Source organism: Mirounga angustirostris, unplaced genomic scaffold (genome assembly GCF_029215605.1).
Source record: "Mirounga angustirostris isolate CCGP_5_RB_7025 unplaced genomic scaffold, mMirAng1.0.hap1 SCAF_15, whole genome shotgun sequence".
Lineage (NCBI taxonomy): Eukaryota > Metazoa > Chordata > Mammalia > Carnivora > Phocidae > Mirounga > Mirounga angustirostris.
In genome coordinates, this window is record NW_026991723.1 from 26565318 (window position 1) to 26588586 (window position 23269).

Sequence of the window (23269 nt, forward strand, 5' to 3'; positions counted from 1 at the left end):
CATAAAATAAAAACAACCAAGTCTGACACGTTTGAGAGGACAGCTGTTTTTGCCTTTCCAGAGTGTCCCTTTGGGTAAGAGAAATGGTCTCTTTTAACCGCTCTGTGGATGTGTGCTTTGGGCAGGGCCACCCCTCCCAGGACGGACACGAAAGGTTGCCTGTTTTCAGATACGTCTCGGACATCCCTGTGTAAGATATACCTTCGCCAGTAAAATTCAATTTAAATAGCTTGAACAATGTAACTGTCCAATTCAAGGTTTCACAGAAAGCTTCATACGGGGCGCCTGGGTGGCTCAGTTGGTTAAGCGACTGCCTTCGGCTCAGGTCATGATCCTGGAGTCCCTGGATGGAGTCCTGCATCGGGCTCCCTGCTCGGCAGGGAGTCTGCTTCTCCCTCTGACCCTCCCCCGACTCATGTGCTCTCTCTCTCCTCTCATCCTCTCTCTCAAATAAATAAATAAAATCTTAAAAAAAAAAAAAAGCTTCATACGAAGCTCCAATGATAAAAGGACCCAGTTTCTCTCAACATTTTGGCTCTGTTCCTTCAACACTGGCTCGTCATGGGCATGTTCTCCTCTTGGGGTTGTACGGAGGTCAGCAACGGCTAGCTACATCCTTCCTTCTCGAGGAAGGGCCTCTGTCCTAGCATGACCATCCGAAGTCCTGACATTTGCTCTGTTTGGGGTCGCTTGGATCACATGCCTACCTGACCATCCTTGTGATGGGCTGATGGGCAGGTGGCACGTGCCGATGGGCTCAGCTCACGTGGCCCACTCCTGAAGTCCCAGGGAAAGGTGCTGACCTCAGAACACACAGGTCTTGAACATGGGTTAGGGCAAAGGGAAGAATGGATAGTCAGGAAGCAAACATGCTCATGTCCGCTCCGTCCTGTAATCGATCTGGATTTTCGCATGTGAGAATGGTGGTTTAGTTTTTGATATTCACCTCGTGTAGCCGTTCGGGAGGCAGACATAAAGGGTGACAAAAGTAGGTGTGCACTGGACACTCCTCTCTCTGCGTTAAATACAGATTATAATCCTTTAAAAGATATCTTTTCAGATTTTGAAATTTATCTTTTTATATGAAATTATACAATTCGTTCACTGTTTCAAGTGCCCACATTCGAAAAGAAAAATAGATGAAATGTCAAACATTTCTAAGAATTAACATGAGGAAAACAGGGAGGAAAAGCAATCATATCAATGACATGGGAGAAAAGATAAATAGTAAGAGTCAAGACATTTTTGCAAAGAGAGTATGTAACTTGACTTTAGTAACTATTTAGCAGTGAACATGAAGATAAGTTTCCAGTCTTAAAATTCCCTATTTAATTATACTGTCAGCTAGAGGAACAGCTACAGAGAAGCCCATCTACTTTCAAAGGTGCAGACTTTACTTGTATTTATTAAACTCTAGCCTTTTCTATTTTAATTTTCAATAACAACCATCCTTGTCTTCCATAATTTCTTCCCATCTGCCATTCATCGCAGCTCTTTATGTGGCTTAAGAGCATGTTAAAAATGTTTGGAAAACCAGCATCCTAATTCCTCTGACCAGATTTTTGTTATTGCTCACCTCATATTCACTTGGCATCCCATCAGGACATCTTGGAAAGGGACAGTCCCACATTTGTTACTATAAAGAAGTAACCTACCTATACAGTTTACCTATAAGGTTTACCTTCTGAGTATCTGGAGCTAAATCTCCCAAGTTGTCTGGGTTTGCAAATAGAAGGGCACCACAAGTCCACCCCCGCTCTGCAGGGACTTGTGAGTATGCACGCACGCAACTGCCCAGGGAGAGATCACTTCAGTTCTTGGCAGCATCAGCCACGCCCCAGATTCCAAAACGTCACCCCAGCTGGCCTGCACAATGCCTCAAAACGCCACCACAGGAGGCCCATTCATTTGGATTTAGGTCCTGCCTATTCATCAACTTCAAATTGAAAAGTTTAATTACTCAATGACCCCAATAACCAGCCATACTCTGAAGCCCAAGAGCTCATAAAAGGTGCCAGGAAATCAAAAGGGCTTGAAGTTTAAGGAAGGCTATGAGATGGAAGGAGGGGAGACAGGCCTAAGTTACTGCTCAGGGTCTAGAAAGAGAAGGCCCTAACGATCAGCCCCGTATAGGTAAGTACAAAGGCTTTATAGATATCATTAATGGTGGAAAACAACTGAAATTTGACATTCCAGGAACAGAACGCTCAAAACATGAATTCTCATAAAGAAAATGAGACTTTCTTCTGAGTTTCCCTTTTTCTGTGCAGGAATTCAAATGTGCTTTAGCCAGAAAAATATTTGCTTAATATTAATAAGAATATTCTTATGGATAAAGTAGAATGGTTTTTCAATTAAAACATTGCTTCACTAGGTTTTTCCAAGTGGAGAGACCTAGGGCTTACATGCAGCTGCTTCACTGAATTCATGGATTTTCAATTAATACTTTATAACAAAGTACATACAGGAAGGGTGCCTGGGTGGCTCAGTGGGTTAAGCATCTGCCTTTGGCTCAGGTCATGATCCCAGGGTCCCAGAATCAAGTCCTGCATCAGGCTCCCCACTCAGCGGGGAGTCTGCTTCTCCCTCTGACCCTCCCCCGTCTTGTGCTCTCTCTCTCTCAAATAAAATCTTTTTAAAAAATGTACATATAGGAAAACAAAAAGATTTATAAAGATACATTTATGGTTTCATTAGTGTCATTTATTTCTGGATCATGCACAAAGACAATTCCATTAGTACATTTATTACATTATCCATTTTAGTGCTTATAATAATATGGTCATCTTCAGTTGGATATTTGAAATGTAGCTGTTAGTGCGCTATCTGAAGTGGAACTCCAGGTTACTTATTTGTAATTAGGATTCAAACAAATGTCCATGTTTCTGAATACTACACACCACTGGCAGACGTGGCAGGAACTGAGTAAGAAAGATACTTAACCCTGTCTCCCAACAATAGTATGACAGCAAAAAAGGAAAAGCCGATGTGAACCACAGGTTTTTACACTCTGCCTTGCCTGAATAAATTTCACAAACTCCAGAGAGACCCTCAAGCTTTTCACATTCCTTACTCTTTGCAGAAAGGCCAAGGACGGCATCTCCTTTTGAGGCAAGAACACAAGGCCAGTCGTCTGCAGACGTGGGCTGAAACCCTGGCTCTGCCTCAAGTGCCCCAGTGACTGCACTCGATCTCCGTGTGTCTACTGTCTTGATTCTACACCTGAGTTTGATCTAGACCATCCCTTGGTGCTGATTTCCAGTTCACAGGTCCTGTGACTCCTAGGAAACGAGGCTGCAAGAGCACATCAGATCAGACAGTGGTTCTCCTAGCGTGGTTCCTGCATCATTACCACCTGAGAATTTTTAAGAAATGCACATTTGGGGCCCCGCCCAGAGCCACATCGTATCAGCAATCTCTGATTTGGGAAGCAAGTCCTCCAGGTGATTCTGATGCACACAACACAGTACGAGAACCACTGGATCGCACCAAAACCACTTTTAAGAAATTCGCAGTTCCAAACACAAGGCAAATTAAATCAACCTAAGCTCTATCATTAAACTCAGTTTGTCAGCTACACATTACTTTTTCAGGGCTATGGCACTGAAGGCATCTCAATCATTCTTTGAAAATCCTGAAAAGAAATAGCCAGAGATAAAATTTAGGGCAATTTTAGCTACTAATAGCCAATGACACCTAGTTTTACCCACTAATTCAGAAAGTTAGGATTTGAAATTCTTATTTCTCCAAAGCTATTTATTAAAGAAAAAATCATTTCCTAACCATAAAAGACTTTCTCTTCAACCTTGTGAATAATGATTTAATAAAAGGCATATTCAGGTTTGTAACATATACTAAAAGATGTACGTCATCAATATGAAATATTGGAATAGTACACAATAAGGGATTTTTACACTGCCAACATAATAAATTGAAATTTTGAGTTATCTGCACACTACAGTACCTGTAATTGCTTCTCATACATGGATATCTTGTGTTTTAATTTCTAGTTTTATAAGAATCAGTAAAAATTTACATACAGACATAGTGGCTCCATAATCCACTCTCTGAAAAAATCATAATTAAATATGTAATTATTTTATATATGAAATATATAAATAAAAATAAATAACTTTATGAATTATTAGATAAATTATTTAGTAATATTTTAAAGTATCCTGATCTTTCCCAAATTAGCTCACCACACACTAAGAGGACTGTCAAATCCTCACAATCTAGTCTTTATTTTCTGAGATTAATAAGAATTAGGCTACTAAGAGAAAAAGAACTCTATCAATTGCCCCATACTATGTTTTTAAACATAGTTCCTAGGACATCAAAAATAAGCTACACCATGGAGAAAATGCCTCAAATGATACAGTGAAAATTACTGGTTTGGAAAATGCAAAAATCTGAAATACATTTTATCATTTCTTTTCATTATAGGTTTAAAAAAAAATATTTAAAAAATTCTAATCAGGAATAAGCAAAGATAATGTACCCAAACCTAAGCACAAGAGTCCTCGCAAGAATCTGTTAATGAGGTATCTCTTTTGGATTTGTTTTATTACAACAGAAACTTAGTTTGTAGGGCACTTATCCAAAGCCGCTGAACCAGTTTTATTCTATTTGAAGACAAAGTCGTTCCTGCAGCAGGGCAGCTTAAACCAGAAAGATGACAGTGCAAGAAATGGTTTACAGTCACTGTAGTCATCGAGACACAGATGCCAGGGTCAGTGCGTCTAACAGCATCACACAACTCAGGAAATGCTAAATACGCTTAATATACAGATACACATTTAACACGAGATCGTATCCTCACTGCATTTTTCAAGCTGAACAAACTATCGTGATAAACAGTTTAGAGGCAACCAAGAGACACAGTTTTAGAGAAAAGAGCTGCTATAATATATGCTTTACGACAGAGAGAGGTATACCTATACCATAAAAAGCTTAGAACCAGTAAATTCAGCACTTTTTTTTTCTGTTTTACAAATTTTTATCAATGTGTTTGGATGTTGGATTTTTATAATATTCTCACAAAGATTCTATAAACCAAATAATCTGAGCTGGTTAAAAAGGACGACGAAATGAATTCAACATTTAATATAGCTTTTATTTGTTTAATTTGGTAAGTGGAGAACGTAACGCTTTCAAGGCAAACTCTGGGTTATTTCAGTCACAAGTCCACAGGTAACATGATTCTGAAGCACAGTCTTACGTTCAATGTCTACCCACCCTACACAGTCACAGCTAAAGAAATCCATGTACATACGCATTTGTTTTTAACAACTCGGGATTCAGATTTTATATTCTCACACACTTCAAAATGTATCCATTTGATGCAGGATATAACCATAAGAAGATAAAAATTCATGCAATGATACTCAGGTTTTAAAAAAAATCCAACATTTGATCATTCAATGCCATATCAAGTGCACTGAATATCTAAAATAAAACAAGTGCCAATTTTATCATGAATTAATAACATATTTATTGTCTTGAAACCAAACAGGCCCAAGTTACTTTTTGTCTTTCTTGAGTCAGCTATTAACTCATTTCTCTCAAACTTCCTGTGTAAGAAAAAAGAAGATATTTCCTTTCTTTTTTGCACTTTCAAGAGATGGCAGAAGGTTTAAGGTAGGTATGCTCTTGACAATTCAGAATCAGAAAGTACTTCTTCCTGAGCAGAAGGTTCATAATCTCCTACGTTTTCCGCCAATTCAGTATCTAAGTCGTCATTACTTTCTGCACTGTAATCCACTTCTTCAAGGAATCGAGGCTCATCTTCATCCAAAACGTAAGTGGTAGGGCTGTGGCCAGAGCACAGAGAGCACACGAGACTTCATTAGATCCTAAGGTTCTAACATAAGGTAATTTGACCACATTGGGTTAACTTTGATTTCAAAATAACGTAAGTAGTTTGATTAGCTTTAAAAATGTTATCCAAATGAAAAAGTTAAGAGATTTATAACAGTTGAGGCCATAAAGGGTGAAATGCTAAGTATTAATCATATGACAAGGCTGTCAACATATACCCTACAATTAGAGAGCTATAAAAAACAAGAGACTCCCCTATTAGGTTGCTTTTTTCAAGGACTTCAACAATTTGCAGGATTAAAAGTTCTATCTTAATCACTAAAAAGGAACAGACCATTTCAATAAGCTTTATCTTATTAATTCATCCATTATAAGAAACTGCAGTATTTAGGGGTGCCTGGGTGGCTCAGTCGTTAAGCGTCTGCCTTCGGCTCAGGTCATGATCCCAGGGTCCTGGGATCGAGCCCTGCATCAGGTTCCCTGCTCCACGGGAAGCCTGCTTCTCTCTCTCCCACTCCCCCTGCTTGTGTTCCCTCTCTAGCTGTCTCTCTCTCTCTCTGTCAAATAAGTAAAATAAAATCTTTATAAAAAAAAAGAAATAAACTGCGGTATTTAAACACTAAAACCACTTATTCTAAGTCTATACAATGATTATTTGCCATAAAACAGCCCATACACTCTTCCTCCCAGTTTCCAGTGGTCAAGAATAAAAACGAAAAACAAGTGAACGCTCCACATCCAGATTAATAACTTGCCCTTGGGACACAGAATAAGATATTTGCTTAAAAGCACTAAGTGCTTCTGAATATTTCATTAGGTAGGCTGTTTGGGATAAAGACAACCTTTCCATCTTTCCTCTTCAAAAAAAAAAAAAAAAATCACAGTATTCTGATTTCTCCCCATTTGGGAGATTTTACACACATGCACGTGCGCGCATGCACACACACAGTGTTATCAAAGAAACACTACAGAAATATTTCAATGTCCCCATGTTGTGACCAAAACTATCTTAATTTCACACAGATGCATGTCTGTTTATATCCCACCTGCTTCCAAAAAGGATTTCCCATCATGGATGCAATTAAAAGCTATAAAATCAGAAAATAAAAAAGGAAACAATAAACTGTTAAAATGAGCAGGGAGGCAAATGTCATTAGGCATCTAGAATGAAAGAAGTCCTGCACTGAATATGAAATTCGGTTCAGATATCTACAAGTTTAGGCAGGAAAGACAAGTTAATGGATTATACGGTTCTCATTTTCTGAAAAGAGAAAGCAAAACTCATCCACTAAGATTATCTCTTTTTCCTAGAATTGTTTTTATCTTGCTCATTAAAAATATATTGCAAAACCACCTTGATCTATTTATATAGCAAACTTCTTAAAAAGTTCAGAGCTTGGGTGGGGGGATGGGTTAGACCGGTGATGGGTATTAAGGAGGGCACGTACTGCATGGAGCACTGGGTGTTATACGAAAACAATGAATCGTGGATCTCCACATCAAAAACTAATGATGTATGGTGACTAATATAACATGAAAAAAAAAAAGTTCAGAGCTTGCCCTGTGATGGAGTAGTCCCGATAAACCTGCTGAGTGGCTTGAAGGACTATGTGAGACTTTACTACTTACCTAACACTCAAAAGAATGATTTCACAGCTTTCAATTATGCAACTAAAATATTTATCATGGATCTATCAGGTCTTTAGGAAAAAATGAGATTAAAAGGAAAAAATTATTTGCCTTTTAAAATGATCATTTTCCTTTTTTTCTTTTAAAAAACAGTAATTCATTCCTCCTTCATGAGTTTGGTGTTTTGAATTCTCAGGGTGTCCCCGGTGAGTCACAGCATACATGGAAGACTACTAGAACAGACTCTTAGAATAGACGGAGGCTTCAGCTAAAGCAAAGGAGGGGGAAGGACAGAAGTGAGGGGAGAAACTTGTTTACTTTCTTCCTGGAGGCTGTCCTAACAAGAAGAAATGATCATGGAAATGCAAGGGAGGAGGCAGATTTGCTCAAAAGCCATGCACTCCACTGGTACAGGGGCTGGGGAAACCAACCAGAACTGTAAAGGCTCACTCCACAGTGAGGAGGCACCAGGCCCAAAGCAGTGCAGTTACCCGCAGCATCATGGGATCTCCCGACAGGTAGGAAGAGCACGAAATCCATGTGGTGGGTGGGTGGACAAGCATCATTCAGGAGATCTACGGACAACAGAATTCCAACCCACCCCTGCATTCCACCCCCCACCCCATACCACCACCAAAGAAAACAGACTGGCATAAAGTAAACTAGTTGCAGGAAGCCCAGCCACTACACGGAGGTCAGAGCAAGACCTAGTTCTACATGGGCAGCTGAATACTAGAACATTAATCCACATGAACTAAGAGAAAGGGTTTAAAGAAAAAGCCTAGACTTACAGGCTAGAAAACAGTCTTGTAAGTTGAGGAAACAGAAGAAGAATGATTTTGAAGCAACAAAAATGCCCAGGATCAAGCACAAAAAGCTGCTAGACATCAAAGAGACTTGGAACAATGCTGGGGTCAGATCCTGATAAACACTTTTTTTAAGTCTAAGAAGCACAACCTGGAAGGCAAAGCCCCTGGAAATTTAAAAGAAATCCCATAACAAGGAATGTTCAGAAAATAATTTGAGCCTGTCAATTCCTGATCTTGGCTTCTTCATATGCTGTGACATAAACCCCCCCTCCATGTTCCGGCATCATCCATCGTGATACCTAGGAATGGATGGATTTCACACCCTTAATTCCATTCCCAGAACCCTCACTGACCCTGATATTTGATGCCTGTTTCTGCAGGTCCTATCAAAGTCACATTCCTATCCTCAGCTTCGTGAAGGTGTACCATCTGGCTGAAATGCAGCGAGTCCATCCAGCAATGGCAAAGGGGCCCTCAGTGCTAAGCTGTGCGCGTGTGGGGGCAGGGGAGAGCGGTGGGTAGATCTAGGGTCAAAGAGCTGCAGGAATCCTGAGACAGCGGGAACAGAAGATTACAATCCCCATAACTCCACTGAAAGCAGCCTTCTGACTGGTATTCCAGTTGCCACTGTCCAGTCCATTGTTTCTAGACCTCTCTGTTCCACTTAACTGGTAGCAATTCCAATACTCCTCTCTTCTGCTGTGCCTCATTCCCCTCTGTCCCTCCTCACTGCTGATCAAGTGCTCTTCATCCTCCGTAGTATGCCTCAAAAATAGGTGCTTATAAAAATGCTCTCCTGGCACGCTCTTATATGCAAGCCCTCTTTGAGTAAGCTCGCATATTTTAATTTGCATTCTGATCATTTCCAAATCCAAATTTCAAGCCCTGACCTCACCCTTGAACTTCCACTGTGCACACAAGCACTTGCTAGCAGATTCATATGGCTATCTCACATATACCCCAAGTGTATGTTCAGAATAGAACTCACCAGACTCCCTAGCAAGCCTGTTCCGCTTGTCCTCGTCCCAACATCATCCACTCAGTGCGTCATAAAACCTAATTCCAGCAAGTCCTGCCAATCAATCTCTGAACTACTTCTTGCTTCACATTTTACATCACAAACTTTCACTGACATTGCTTCGCCTGCTTAGGACATACTTTCCACCTTTTTTCTCCCAGCGACTCATATTTCCTTCAAACTGCAGCTCAGGCTCATCTTTAGATGTTCTTTCTTTCTGGAAGCCCATTCTGGGCTAAGCGCCCTTTCTCTGTATCCCCCTGTACCCTGCGTGTTCTGTCCCATCACTGCTCCCAGGCAGATGAAACCATCTATTTGTGGGCCTGTCTTCTCAGCAGCATGTCAAGGTCGGGAGCTGTGACTTACGCATATTAATCCCTCTTATCAGCTCCCAAGAGTACTCGACACACACTGTAGGCCCTAAACGAATTATTTGCTGAACTCCACGAGAAGCCACAGGGCCCACGAGACCATCAATTTTTATGTTACTCCATCCCACTGATTATACTTTACATAAAAAAAACTTAAGGCACAAGACCAATCATAGCAATTCAGCTTCACTTTTATTAATAATTCCAACATGTTTTGAACAATGTACAACTTAGGAAGGGCCTTCATATACATCATATCTCACAATAACCTCCAGATTATTGAGAAAGACTTTAAGGTAATTTGCTCTAGAGTTATAAAATAATTAATCCCTTGACATCGGCAGAAAGGAATTCAAGTAATAATTCGATCACAAAGAGAAACTCTAATCAGCACTTAGTTATTTCCTATCACTATTACTTTTTTCCCACCACAACTTCCTTATCCCCCTAATTCTCTTCCTGTTAGTTTACTCCCACTGGCCTGTTCTGCTTCGTTCTCCAACAGCTGGCCTATGTAGACCTGCCCTAACATCCTTCTCTTCTGGATTTTAATCAACGAGAAACATTTCATCCTAAAAGAGAAGAGCATTTTAGTCCAAAAGCAAATCTTCCTCATGCTGCTTCAGGAAAAATATCAAAACCTTCACCCAAATGGCTTTCTCACAGGATGAATTTGTTGAAATTCTCTGCTGTATGGTGTCATTATGATGCAGAAGAGGTTCAAAATTCCCACTGATTTCTGAAGACAACAAAAAATCCTGCTTCATTCAGATTCCGAAAGTGTTCTGGCTATCGCTATGTTAAACTAGTAAGCATAGGCAAAATTAAACCTAAGAAAGTCGCCGTCTCCCTCGAGGCACGCCCAGCCACGTGCATTAGCGCTGACTGGACATGCAAGACACCAGGATGCAGATCTTCAGTTCTGTTACCTACACCAGCATGAAAGAAGCAAAACCCTGGACATGGAGTCAGAAATTCTGGGTCTGTGCCTCTCTTCTTCCACTAGTCAGCTGCACGACTTTGAGCAACTCCTACACTTTCTTCAAGCACTGGTTTTTCTCAAGAATAAAAGCCAAGAGAACAGTGTCAGCGCCACTACCTCACAAGTTGTTTGGCTCCAATTAGGTAGTAAGTGTGAAAGCATTTGTAAATTCTTAAGCTGTACAGATATAAAATGCTATTATGAAATTAATAAAGCTACCTTGTTAAAGAAAAAAGTTAATCAAGGGGCGCCTGGGTGGCTCAGTCGTTAAGCGTCTGCCTTCGGCTCAGGTCATGGTCCCAGGGTCCTGGGATCGAGCCCCCATCAGGCTCCCTGCTCCGCGGGAGCCTGCTTCTCTCTCTCCCACTCCCCCTGCTTGTGTTCCCTCTCTCACTGTGTCTCTCTCTGTCAAATAAATAAATAAAAATCTTTAAAAAAAAAAAGAAAAAAGTTAATCAGTTCCTAAAGAGCCCAGGTAATGGGCTGCCCCCACACCAACAGGACTAAAAATACCGCCTTCCTCTTGTAACTCAGAATCCTCCCTTAACCTTACTCTTCTACAATTTTGAAACTAACCTACCTGTTTTCAGACAGCACAATAAAGATATCCTGGGGGAGAAATTCTGAAATTGATACACAAACAGAAAAATATTCCATTGCCCAAATTACCAGCAATTTGTGACTTGCTGATTATGTCTTTCTTGTATTGAAATATCAGGTCTCATGTGAAAGAAAAATCTCTATCTGCCTAAATATCACAGAATGTTTTATTTATATAATTTGATTCCCAGCTCATAAGAGATGTTGTATCTACTAAATATCAAAGCAAACAAAATTATCCATAGAAAATACAAGTAACAATTTTTGTCAGTCTTAATTGTCCACAGTGTATACATAAGTATTTGCACATTCCTACACATGTACATACCCAACACACACAGTACAGAATTTCTAACAGGATATTTCGGTGGGGGGCGGGGGGAGGGGAGAAAGTCGTTAATTTACAGATACTTTTTGGACCACAAATATAACTAAGCTGCCTTCAAAAAACAGTCACTAAACTCCAACTGACTTTATTTTACTATTGATCTAAAAACATTCCTTATACAAAATAAAAAGGTTAAATAGTTAAGTTTCCCAATAATGCAGGACAGCCTCAAAAGCTGAAACCATTCCTTTTTAGTAATTTTACTTAGTCACTTGGAAGATACAAGATACAATGAAAGCACAGGGGAATTCTGGAGTCAGATCTGGGCACAATTCCTGGTTTTGTTGGGAATTACCAGAAAGATGACCTTGGGTCAATTCATCTCTGAGCCTCAGTTTACACAATATGAAAAGGGGTTACAATACCATCTGTCTCTGATCATTCTCAATAGAGCACAAAAATCTCGGAGATAATAATCGAACTTAACAGAAACTCAAAATGGGCATGCATGTTTGCGGTCCCAGGGCCACCCCTGGTTTAGTGATGCGCTAGCAAGATGTACAGGATTCAGCAGACAGTTGTATTAACAGCTATGATGTATATTACAGTGAAAGGATACAAAGCAAAATCAAGAGCAAAGGTGCATGGGGTAAAGTCCAGAGGAACTCAAGGCCAGGCAAGGGCAGCTGCTAAGAGGCAGAGAAGTCATCAGAACTTTCAGCAATTTCAAAGGACTGGAGGCAAAAATTGGAGTTCAGAGCTGCCAAGTTTCCTGAAAGAAGGGAGTTGCAGAGATATGACCCCAACAGTTCTCTCCCGGAGGCATGTGACAAATTCTTAAAATACACAGTGCAAGAGGCTGAACAGCAAAGCAGAAAGCAGCTAAACAAACCAACCAGAAAATAAACAACAGAATTTGGGGCAGTCTTGTGGTGCTGAGGAAAGGAGAAGCCCTAGGCCTTCCACAGTGACCTCTGGAGGGCTACCACTTAGAGAGGAGAGGTGTGAACCAAGGCTAAACAAGTTTTACAAGTTTTGCAAACCCACCTCCAGCTAGCTCAGTCCCTTGCCAGACTGGGACCACCTGCCTACTCCACAGCCTGCCAGAGGATAGAATGAATCCTCTTTGAAGGAGTAATTCCTCCTGATTCTGATATACCATATTCTTACTTTGAAGTCTCAAATAGGCACTTACTGAGAGGAATAACTTAATTCTTCCAAGAGGCTACAAAGAATATAGCTTATAAATATTAACAAATATCTACAATCATCAAATTCCTTATACAGCTGTCTTAGAGACTAACAATTACTAACTCCATACTTATCTGGATCTCAATGATAAGGATCATTTCTCTCTCTTATGATAAGCCTCAAAGCTTTCATTATAATCAAATCTGGCCTGGGGTCCTGAAGTGTTCACATTAAGTCCCCAACTTATTTTTCTGGATGATTTTAATCTCCTCTATATTTGTAGGTACAACAGCATTTCACTGACTTAGCACAAAAACACAAATGGTTCACTTCAACTATGATTTCCAGTGGACTAGAAGTGATAATATGATCTTCAATTACATGGCATGATTTATCTGCCTAGAAAATATTCTAATCTAATTATAGCTGTAAGAATTTTCTACATGGTTGCAATAAATGACACTCACAAATGCACACCAGACTCAAACATGTGCATCACAGCCATTACAAAGGATTTTTTAAGGATTAGCTTGATTAAATGATAAACTGTACATTTAAAATAAAGCACATTAATACAGTAAGCTTGACTGCATTCCTGTAAATACTGCCATTAACATGTGGCCACAAATGATCTATACTGACAGACTCTGTCCTTGACCAAACTTGAGTCAGGCTCTTCTGAGTCCTCCTTTCAAACTAGGACCTGACCTTGGGCTCTGTCCTCAGTCAGGGGCTCTGCCTGCTTAGTCTAGTCTAGCTGTAGTAAGAATTTTGCTGAGTCAGTTTATCAAAATGCCCCACTCTCTGTATCTCATCAGTCTGGCCTGCTTTCAGCAAAAACTCCGTCAAGTAGGTTTAGCTAGAATCTACCTTACATGTGATGGTTCCTCTTAGTAATTTTCCACCCACCAATCCCCCACTCTACTCCCTGGCTATAAATCCCCACCTTGCCTCACCGTATTCACCCTTTGTAGCAGTCCTCCTGAGCAGTCTGCCTTCCTAATCTGTAACAGTGTCACAAATAATTTTCTCTTTAACAATATTAATTTAATTTTCTCAGAAGACAAAGTTCCTACATATTTACAAATAAACACAAGCTCTACATGAAGAAAGTACAGAAAATACAGAGGCTAATATTTCATTCTAGTGTTAACAGTCTGTAGCAACGAGTAGCTTTGTACTACCTTACCAATAACCTCCAGCCAGTCGCTCTGATACTGCTCGCGACAGAGGCAGAGCCTTTAACCAAGAAACACTATGATGTTAACGCATTCACAGACATTCTCTATACCTTATGAGAAATGTACTCTATCTTTATCAAAACACATCAAATTAGATTTTTAAAAAAGTATTAACAAAAAAAAGAACAAATGTTAAGCATATTTTAAAGGTTTTCTCCAGCTTAAGTTCTGTTTATTTTATTAGTTGCATTAAGTACAAATTCAACAAATTTTCTAATGTCTCTGCTGTATGCACAAATACAAATTAAGTACTGATACATGCTACACCACAGATGAACCCTGAAAACAAGCTAAATGAGTGAAGCCAGACGAAAAAGGTCATACACCATATGATTCCATTTATATGAAATATCCAGAACAGGTAAATCCACAGAGACAAAAAGTAGATGAGTGGTTGTCAGGGGCTTGAAATGACTGTTTAAAGGGTATGAGGGTCTTCTTTGGGGGTGCTATAAAAAGTTTTGGAACTAGACAGAAGTGACTGATAGTTGTACAATATTGTGAACATATTAAACACCATTAAATTATTCACTTTAAAATGACTGATTTTATGCTGTATGAACTTCATCTCAATTAAAAAAAAAAAGAAAAAGAAAACAGGTCGAAACACTGATTATAAGACAGTCATTAGGCTTCATTTAAACATGGGCATATGTTTTTATTATGATAAAACATTGCATAGCGTTTGGCGTTTTTCAACTTCACTTTCCTATTTAAACTTCAAATACTTCTTCTGTATATCTAATATCCTGAAAGTAGTGACCACCAACCATATCCTGACGAGCAGCACTGTTAAATGTTTTATCAGTTCTTGAATCCTTTAAATGAGACTGAGAGGACTCTTTAATAGTTCAGGTGACAGGTGAAATAAAAACACTTTCGCTAAGTACAAAAATACTACATAGCTATAAGCTTTTAAATGAGCGCTACTGATATTCCCAGCTTTGACCTAAAAGAAACACCCCCCCACACACAGGAAAGATATAATGCAGACTTAAGTGTTCCATCAGATGAAATTTTTATTATACAACAAATACAATTAAGTAAAGTTAGAATGATTTATGTATGGTAATTTCCAATGAATGCTCTGGGAATATAAAACATGATTAATTTTCAACCACAGGCTTCACTGAAAAGGAAGTTCTGTAACTTCTGGTAAGTACAGTGAATCTCAAGAGCAACGAAGATGACTGTAAAAGAGTAACTTTTCTTTTAAAGGATAATCCACAGGAAAAAGAACACTGAAGAGGAAATAATAGCAAAGAAGATATATTAACAAAATGTTAGAAGATGAAGGCAGATGGATGAAAAATGAACAGGGCCTGAGTACCAATTTCTACTTTGCTCAAGTACTTACAACAGGGGAAGCCATGGGGAAAATGCTAATTTGCATTACACAGTCAGAGGAAAGCTAAAATAATCTGGGTGATAAACCTGATTATCAGGGCGCAATTGAAAAGAGAATGGACTAAAGATTTTATAAAGAGCAGTTAGACCTTCAGATCACCCTCCTCAGGTTATTCCCTAGTTTAGAGAGATAGAAAAATGACTTTCTAAAGAGTTTTATCAGAGAGGCTATCCAGTTGGGACCAAAAGACAGAAATGGGGGTCAGGAGAGTAAGTGAAGAAAGTCTGCTCAAAAGTAAGTCCAACTGGCCCCCAGAATGCCAGCTACTGGACCTTATGCCCCAGAGGCAACATTTCTCAAAAATTTTTTAAATCACCGCCCAGTGCTCCAAAGGAGTTTTCTCCCCCTAATCCCCCTAATTAAATACAATTAAGAATTAGAAAGATAAATTTCGTATCAGATTAGACCCAGCTAAAGAAAGCATGGGTGAATTAAAGGTTGCTTAGAAAAAACACCTAGCTCTGACAGTCAACAGGACCACAAGGCTACAATAAACAAAGAAGCAAGTCTTACCTGGCATGCACAAGCATATACACATATGTATATATATAGTGTCTGTGTGCATTCTGCACAGAGGCAATAGGCAAAACTGTCCATCTCCCAGTCTTTCACTGAAAAAGTTTCATCTGCATATTTTAAAAGCTGCAGCCTGAGGGCCAGACTTCTAATTTAGCAGGAACTGTGGGCTGCCATCCTCTTCAGAGACTGGGGAAGCCAGCAGATACATATCCTGCCTTCTCCCCACAGGGTGCGCCAATAACCAAAGCAAGTTACCCATATCACCCTGAAAGGAGCTTGTACATACATCTGACACCTCAGCTTTTGTGGCTGTCACTGAAGACACAGACCTACAGACAGCCTGGCTCTGTACCCCAACAGGGCTCACATTCATGAGTCCCATGTACTGTAACAAAGAAGCAGTTCTTAGGCACAGAGGCACCTCCTACAGCTATATACTCAGACTAGCACAAAGGGAACAGGCAAAAATACCCATCTCCCAGTTTTTCCCTGGAAGGGGCTTAAACTACATGCTTTTCTAGCTGCTGCTAGAAGGTCCAGCTTCTAATCATTCTGCATCTAAGTGCTGACTATGATCCTCCTTTTTGAGATACTACTATGACCTGGCACCCCCAACTACTGGGAGACACTAAAAACAAAGAAAGAGGCTTGGGCTATCACAAAAGTCTGAGACACAACTAGGAGCTCAAGCCAGAATAATCAATGAAGTTCATCTCCTACACGAGAGCATTCTGCTAAGACTGGGAGATGGCTAGTTTATCTAATGTGCTGAAACCAAAACAGAGAGTCATGGAAAATGAAGAAACAGAGGAATATATCCCAAACAAAAGAACAAGATAAATATCTAGAAACAGATCTCGAAGAATGCAGATAAGTGATATACCTGATACAGAGTTCAAAATAATGGTAATAAAGATTTTCAACAAATTCAGGAGCAAAGCATGAACAAAGTGAGAATTTCAAAAGAGAGTCAGAAAATATGAAAAAATACTGAATAGAAATCATAGAACTGAAGAAAGAATCAGTGAACTCCGAAAGGGCAGTAGAATTCATCCAAACAGAGGAACAAAAAGAAGAAAGAATGAAGAGTGAAAATTACTTAAGGGACTTATGGGACATGAATAAACAAACCAATATATTCATTATAGAGTTCCCAGAAGGAGAGATAAAAGGACAGAAAGCTTATTCAAAGAAATAATGGCTGAAAATTTCCCTACCCTGGGGAAAGAAAAAGACATCAGAAATCCAGATTTACAAATACCCAAAAAGATGAATCCAAAAAGACCCATACCAAGACACATTATAATTAAAGTGTCAAAGTTAAAGACAAGGAAAATCTTTAAAGCAACAAGAGAAAAGCAACCTGTTACATACATGAGAACACACGTAAGACTATTAGCAGATTTTTTTCAGCAGAAATCTTGCAGGCTAGAAGGGAGTGAAAGGATACCTTCAAAGTGCTCACTCAAAAAAACAAACAAATTATAGGCCAATATCCCTGATGAACTTAGATGCAAAAATCCTCAATAAAGTATTAGGAAATTCAATTCAACAATACATTAAAAGGATCAAACATATACCATAATCAAGTGGGATTCATCTCTGGGATGCAAGGATGGTTCAACATTTGCAAACCAATCAGTGTGATACACCACATTAACAAAATGAAGAATCAAAATCATGTGATCATCTTAATAGATGCAGGAAAAATATTTGACAAAATTCAATATCCATTCATTATAAAAACTGGAAGAGGATGACACACACCTCCACACAATAAGTTGATATAAGCCCACAGTTAACATCATAGCCAGTGATAAAATGCTAAAGCTTTTCCTCTAAGATCAGAAACAACAAAAGAATGCCCATTCTCACCACTTTTATTTAGCCTAGTACTGGTAATCCTAGCCAGAGCAATTAGGAAAGAAAAAGAAACAAAGGACATGGAAATCAGAAAGGAAGAAGTACAATTTTCTCTCAGTGCAGACAACAGATTATATATAGATACCCTAAAAACTTCATAAAAAATGTTAGATATAATGAACAATTTCAGTAGTGATGCCAAGGAAACAAAATACACAAAAAACAGCTGCATTTCTATATACCAACAATGAACTATGAAAAGAGAAGAAAACAATCCTACTTACTACAGCAGCAAAAAGAATAAAACAGGAATAAGTTACGCAAGGAGATAGAAGATAAAAACTGTAAGAGAGCGATAAAAGAAACTGAAAAAGATACAAATAAATAGAAAGGTAGTTTGTGCTCATGGATTAGAAGAACTAATGTTGTTAAAATGCCCACACTACCAAAAGCAATCTACAGATTCAATACAATCCCTATCAAAATGTCAATGGCATTTTTCAAAGAAACAATTGAACTACAAAAGACCCTGAATAGACAAAGCAATTTTGAAAAAGAACAAAGGTGGAGGCATCACACTTCCTGATTTCAAACAATCATGCTATAGTGATCAAAACAGACACAGAGATCAATGAAGAGAACAGAGAGCCCAGAAGTAAACCCCTGCATATACAGCCAATTAATTTTTGACAAAGGAACCAAGAATATGTATTGGGAAAAGACAGCCTCTTCATTAAATGGCGCTGGGAAAACTGGATAGACAAATGCAAAAGAATAAAACTAGACCCCTACCTTACTCCATATACAAATATCAAGTCAAAACAGATTAATGACTAGAAAGTACGATATGAAAGTACGATATGTTGTTTCCTAGAAGAAAACACAGAGGGTAAACTCTTTTGACACTGGGCTTAGCAATAATTTCTTTTTTGACACCAAAAGCAAAGGCAATAAAAGCAAAAATAAACAAGTAGGTCCACATCAAACTAAAAAGCTTTTGTACAGCAAAGAAAACCATCAACAAAATAAAAAGACAACCTATGGAATGGGAGAAAATATTTGCAAACCACACATCCAATAAAGGGTTAATACCAGACATACACAGAACTCACAATTCAAAAGCAAAAAAAAAATTTTTTTTTTAAATGGGGCATTTCCCCAATTTTTAAAAATGGGGAAAAGGACCTAAATACACATTTTTCCAAAGAAGACATACGAATGGCCAACAGATATATGAAAAGGTGCTCAATTGTACACTGTTGGTCACATTGTTGACTGGTACACCCACTATGGAAAACAGTATGGAGGTTCCTCAAGAAATTAAAAATAGAACTGCCATATGATCCAGCAATGCCACTTCTGGGTATATATCCAAAGGAAATAAAATCATTAGCTGTTAAAGAAATATCTGCACTCCCATGTTCAAAGCAGTATTATTCGTAACAGTCAAAGTATCAAAACAACCTAAGTGCCCATTGATGGATGAATGAATAAAGAAAATGTAACATACAGATATACAATGAAATATCATTCAGCCTTTAAAAAGAAGGAAATTCTTTCATTTGCTACATGGATGAACCTGTAGGGCATTATGCTAAGTGAAATAAGCCAGACAAAGACAGATAGCTAGTACATGGTGTCACTTACATGTAGAATCAAAACAAAAACAAAAACAAAAAAACAATTAGAACTCAGAGAAACAGAGTAGGAAAGCAGTTGCCAGGGGTATAGGGTGTAGGGAAAAAAGGAGAGATTGGTAAAAGGGTACAAATTTTCAGCCTTGAGATGAATAAGACCTGAGGAAGTAATGTATAACATGGTGATTACAGCTGATAATCCTAGACTGTATGACTGAAATTTGAAGAGAACTGAAATGATCATATTTGTTCACACACACACACACACACACACACCCAACAGTAAATATGTGCGCTGATGGATGGATATGTTATTAATTCAATGGGGCAATCCTTTTACAAGGTATACATATATCAAAGCATCATAAAATCTTAAAATTATATTTGTGAATTATACTTCAATAAAGCTGGGAGAAAAAAGAATACATGAAATAACTTGAAGGAAGGCTTCTAAATATCAGTCAGAACAACTGACAATCTTTATATATTTACTTCCAGTAGAGAACTCAGGTGATTACTGTCTCAATTATCATATTAAAAAGAACAGAGTTCTAATTAATGTTTTACTACACTTAAAACTCCTAAACTAATATATGTAACAGAGCAGAGCAATAAACTGACAAGTCAATATCTAACAAGAAAAACCATGAAGATTCTACAAAATGAGCATATTCTTACCCATATCCATCAAACTATAAAATGCTAAGGTCTGGTGTTATGATTAAGAATTATAATACTGAATTATATCTGAGCCTGTAACTGATCAAATTTTATATATATTTAAGGAGCAAAGGTTTATCTATTGAGAATATTATTTGGCAGATATAATTAAATTTTCAAAGGGATACTAAAGTAATTAGCTGTTTTTAGTATATGTAACCAGAATGTTACTGGAAAGCCATTTGATGTGTTTAGATATCAACAAAATAAAATTTCAGGTATGAATCCTGATTCCAAGTCCTCTTATTTAGATATTATCTAAGTACTGTTTTCCATATTGCTTATTTTTGGGTTAAAGGTAAGCCATTAAGATTACTAAAAATAGCATTCAAAATATAAGGATATTTCGTTACAATCTCATCTAAATATCAATGTTGAAAGAATGAAGAACATTATCACAATTTGGAACAAATAAATACATAACCTAGATGTTTAAACTTTATTTAATTCTAAAAATGCTCTTGGCTATCAAAATCTCTGTGCCTTTCCTCCTTAATTAATTTAATGAAGTCTAACAGTATACTACAACATAATAACAGAAGGAAACAAGTGCGTCTTACCTAGTTACTTTGCAGTTCGATTCAATCAAGTCATTTTCAAAGTCAAGCAGGCTGGAAGGCAGATTATATTCCAATGGGGATGTCAGTCTTTTCAAACGCAACAGACCAACACAAAATTTTGCTCCCATCTCTTCTAATTCTCGAGTACCAATCTGTAAACCCTAGAAATAAAGCAATTTCATATATGTAATTAGGACATTTGCTGTCCTCTGGCTGTTTCTTATTATAATTACATAAAAGAAATTTGTAATTATATTAATAAAATTAAAAGGTACTTTGTACGGGCCTACAACTCAATAAGCACAATGTCTTAAAAATATAAGATCATTTTAGGTTACAAAGGAAACTGTCTCAAAAAACCATTCTAAATGTCTATTCGCATTCATTACATGCTAACTATTTTCACTAACACACTGGGAAAAAAATAAACGTTCTGTGGTTATATTACTCTTGGAGTTCATGTGTGAAAATATATTTTTGCTAGTATTTCTTGTAATCTACTACTTTGGATGCCAATGTTGAAATACTGTACTGTCAAAATCAAAGCCCGAATTTGTAATAACTGAAAATTACTATATATAGACACTTTTTACCATATGATAAAAGAAACTGGTAAATAAAAAAACAAAAGAAAGGTAACTATGTCAAAAAAAAAAAAAAAAAAACCAGATCTAGGCCAATGAGGTAGCAGTAAAATAAGTTCCTATGTTCCATGTCAATTAGGAATGCCCATTTCAAATCCGGTCTACTGCAGCAAAAAGAAAATTTTACTGCAACTTATTACCCTTTTCTGACAGTTTCCCAATAAACAATATAAGGCTTATCAAAAGTTAAATGTTACCACATAAAATGATAAAAATGGACTATAAATCAAAACATTGCTTATTGTTTAATTTTCAGATAAAAATGAATCTCTAAAATAAGTGAAATCCTTACACCAAAAAAAGTTGCAGGTGAAAATGAGAGCACACATCATTTAGAGAAAAGGTACTTTAAAACAGCTTTACAATGACGAGACTGAAAGCACACAGTAACTGAAGAAATAAACTGTAAAAACTGTTACTTACCCTACACAAAGCACATGCCTTTATAATAATGATTTTTTTTTTAAAGATTTATTTTTTATTTTATATTTGAGAGGGAGGGGGAGAGGGGAGGGAGAGAATCTTCAGGCAGATTCCCCACTGAACAGGGAGCCTGATGTGGGGCTCGATCCCATGACCCATGAGATCATGACCTGAGCTGAAACCAAGAGCCTGACACTCAACCGACTGAGCCAAAGAGGTGCCCCGGTAGCCTGATGGTTTAAGTATTTTACCCATCTCCAAATATTCTAGGAAATGGAACCTAACTTTATTAGAAGATTCATTTGCCTTCTTAATTTAAAAGCTTTAGAAAGGCTATGACTGTTTCTGAATTAGTTCACAGAAAATAAAAATAAAGATCATTTACAGCCTAAAATTCAGTAATATAAGAACATTCTTGAGGTGAAGAGAACTGTTTCTTAAAATATCATTAAACTCACACAACTTATTAGCTAACATTAACAAGTCTGAAAAGTATACATTACGTGTGTAGGGGCAGATGGGAGTATATGGGAATTCTGTACTTTCCACTCAATTCTGCTATGAATCTAAAACTGCTCTAAAAAAAAAGTTTATTAACAATAACAAAAAAGCTTGTAAAAAGAAAATGTTAGGATCACAGCACTGAATTTTAGACATTTAAAAAAAAACCTGTTAAGGTTTAATGCTAAGACATTTCTCTGCGTAACAGTTTTAAACCAACATTAACTCTATTAACTAAATCATATAAAAAAGAAATGAGTATTTACTAGGTACCCATTTTATTTTTTAAAGTCTATAGATTTTAAAAAAATAACCGTTTGGAAAACTGGTTTAACATTTTATGTTTCAAAATATATTTTTTAGCTATTTTTAAAATGTGGTTTTTGAAATGACCAAAGAAATTTATCAAAATACAAATAGAATGTTTTAAAAAATCTAATGAAAGTCTATCATAGAATCCAAATATAATAAGAAAGCACTAATGCTATATCCCATAGTTGATTTCAAGGGGCATGCAAACCTCAGTTTCTCTACTTCTCCTCCTGCCCCCAGAGGCTAGTTTCAAAGACACTGATGCTTTAAATTGCCTTCTCCAGTCTGACTGCATAAAGGATCTCTTTAAGACATAATTTACAGTCTGTTTCCATAAATCATACAGCTTAAGGGTTTTTTCCTCGGAGATACCTATGGTCTTATACAAAAGTGATTCTCAAGCATTGTTCCCATCCTACACACTTAAAGAATATGAGACTCCTGGCAAAGTTGTCCACGACAGCAATGATTACGAGACAGGGGTTGGGAGCTAGAGTAGTGCTCTAGGACATCTTATCTCTTATCACCATCATGTCCTTAGCAGATGAGAAGTCACTGTTTTACAGTATTTGAAGAGAATTCAAAGGACATTATATTTTGGAAAAATAATATACTGTGGTCAACCTAAAATTTAGGGAAGTCACTCAACAGAAAGTACTGAAATTTCATTAAGTTTTACTCGACCAGGCCTCA

At 37.7% G+C, this 23269-nt stretch overlaps 1 protein-coding gene across 7 annotated transcripts in view; it reads right to left on the reverse strand.

Moving 5' to 3' along the window:
* AGTPBP1 (ATP/GTP binding carboxypeptidase 1) overlaps window positions 1-23269 on the reverse strand; it is a 220094-nt gene that overhangs the window by 49378 nt on the left and 147447 nt on the right. For 2 of the 7 annotated variants that reach the window (XM_045882324.3, XM_045882325.3), the window contains exons 25-26: window positions 20697-20857; window positions 5096-5813 (exon numbers count right to left, since the gene is read on the reverse strand). In XM_045882324.3, coding sequence (XP_045738280.1) covers window positions 5636-5813; window positions 20697-20857 — 339 coding nt within the window. In that variant the 3' untranslated portion in view covers window positions 5096-5635. Of the gene's footprint in view, window positions 1-5095; window positions 5864-6866; window positions 6909-20696; window positions 20858-23269 lie in introns of those variants that run through there. The other 5 variants (XR_010407822.1, XM_045882326.3, XM_045882327.3 and 2 more) reach the window with 4 other exon arrangements.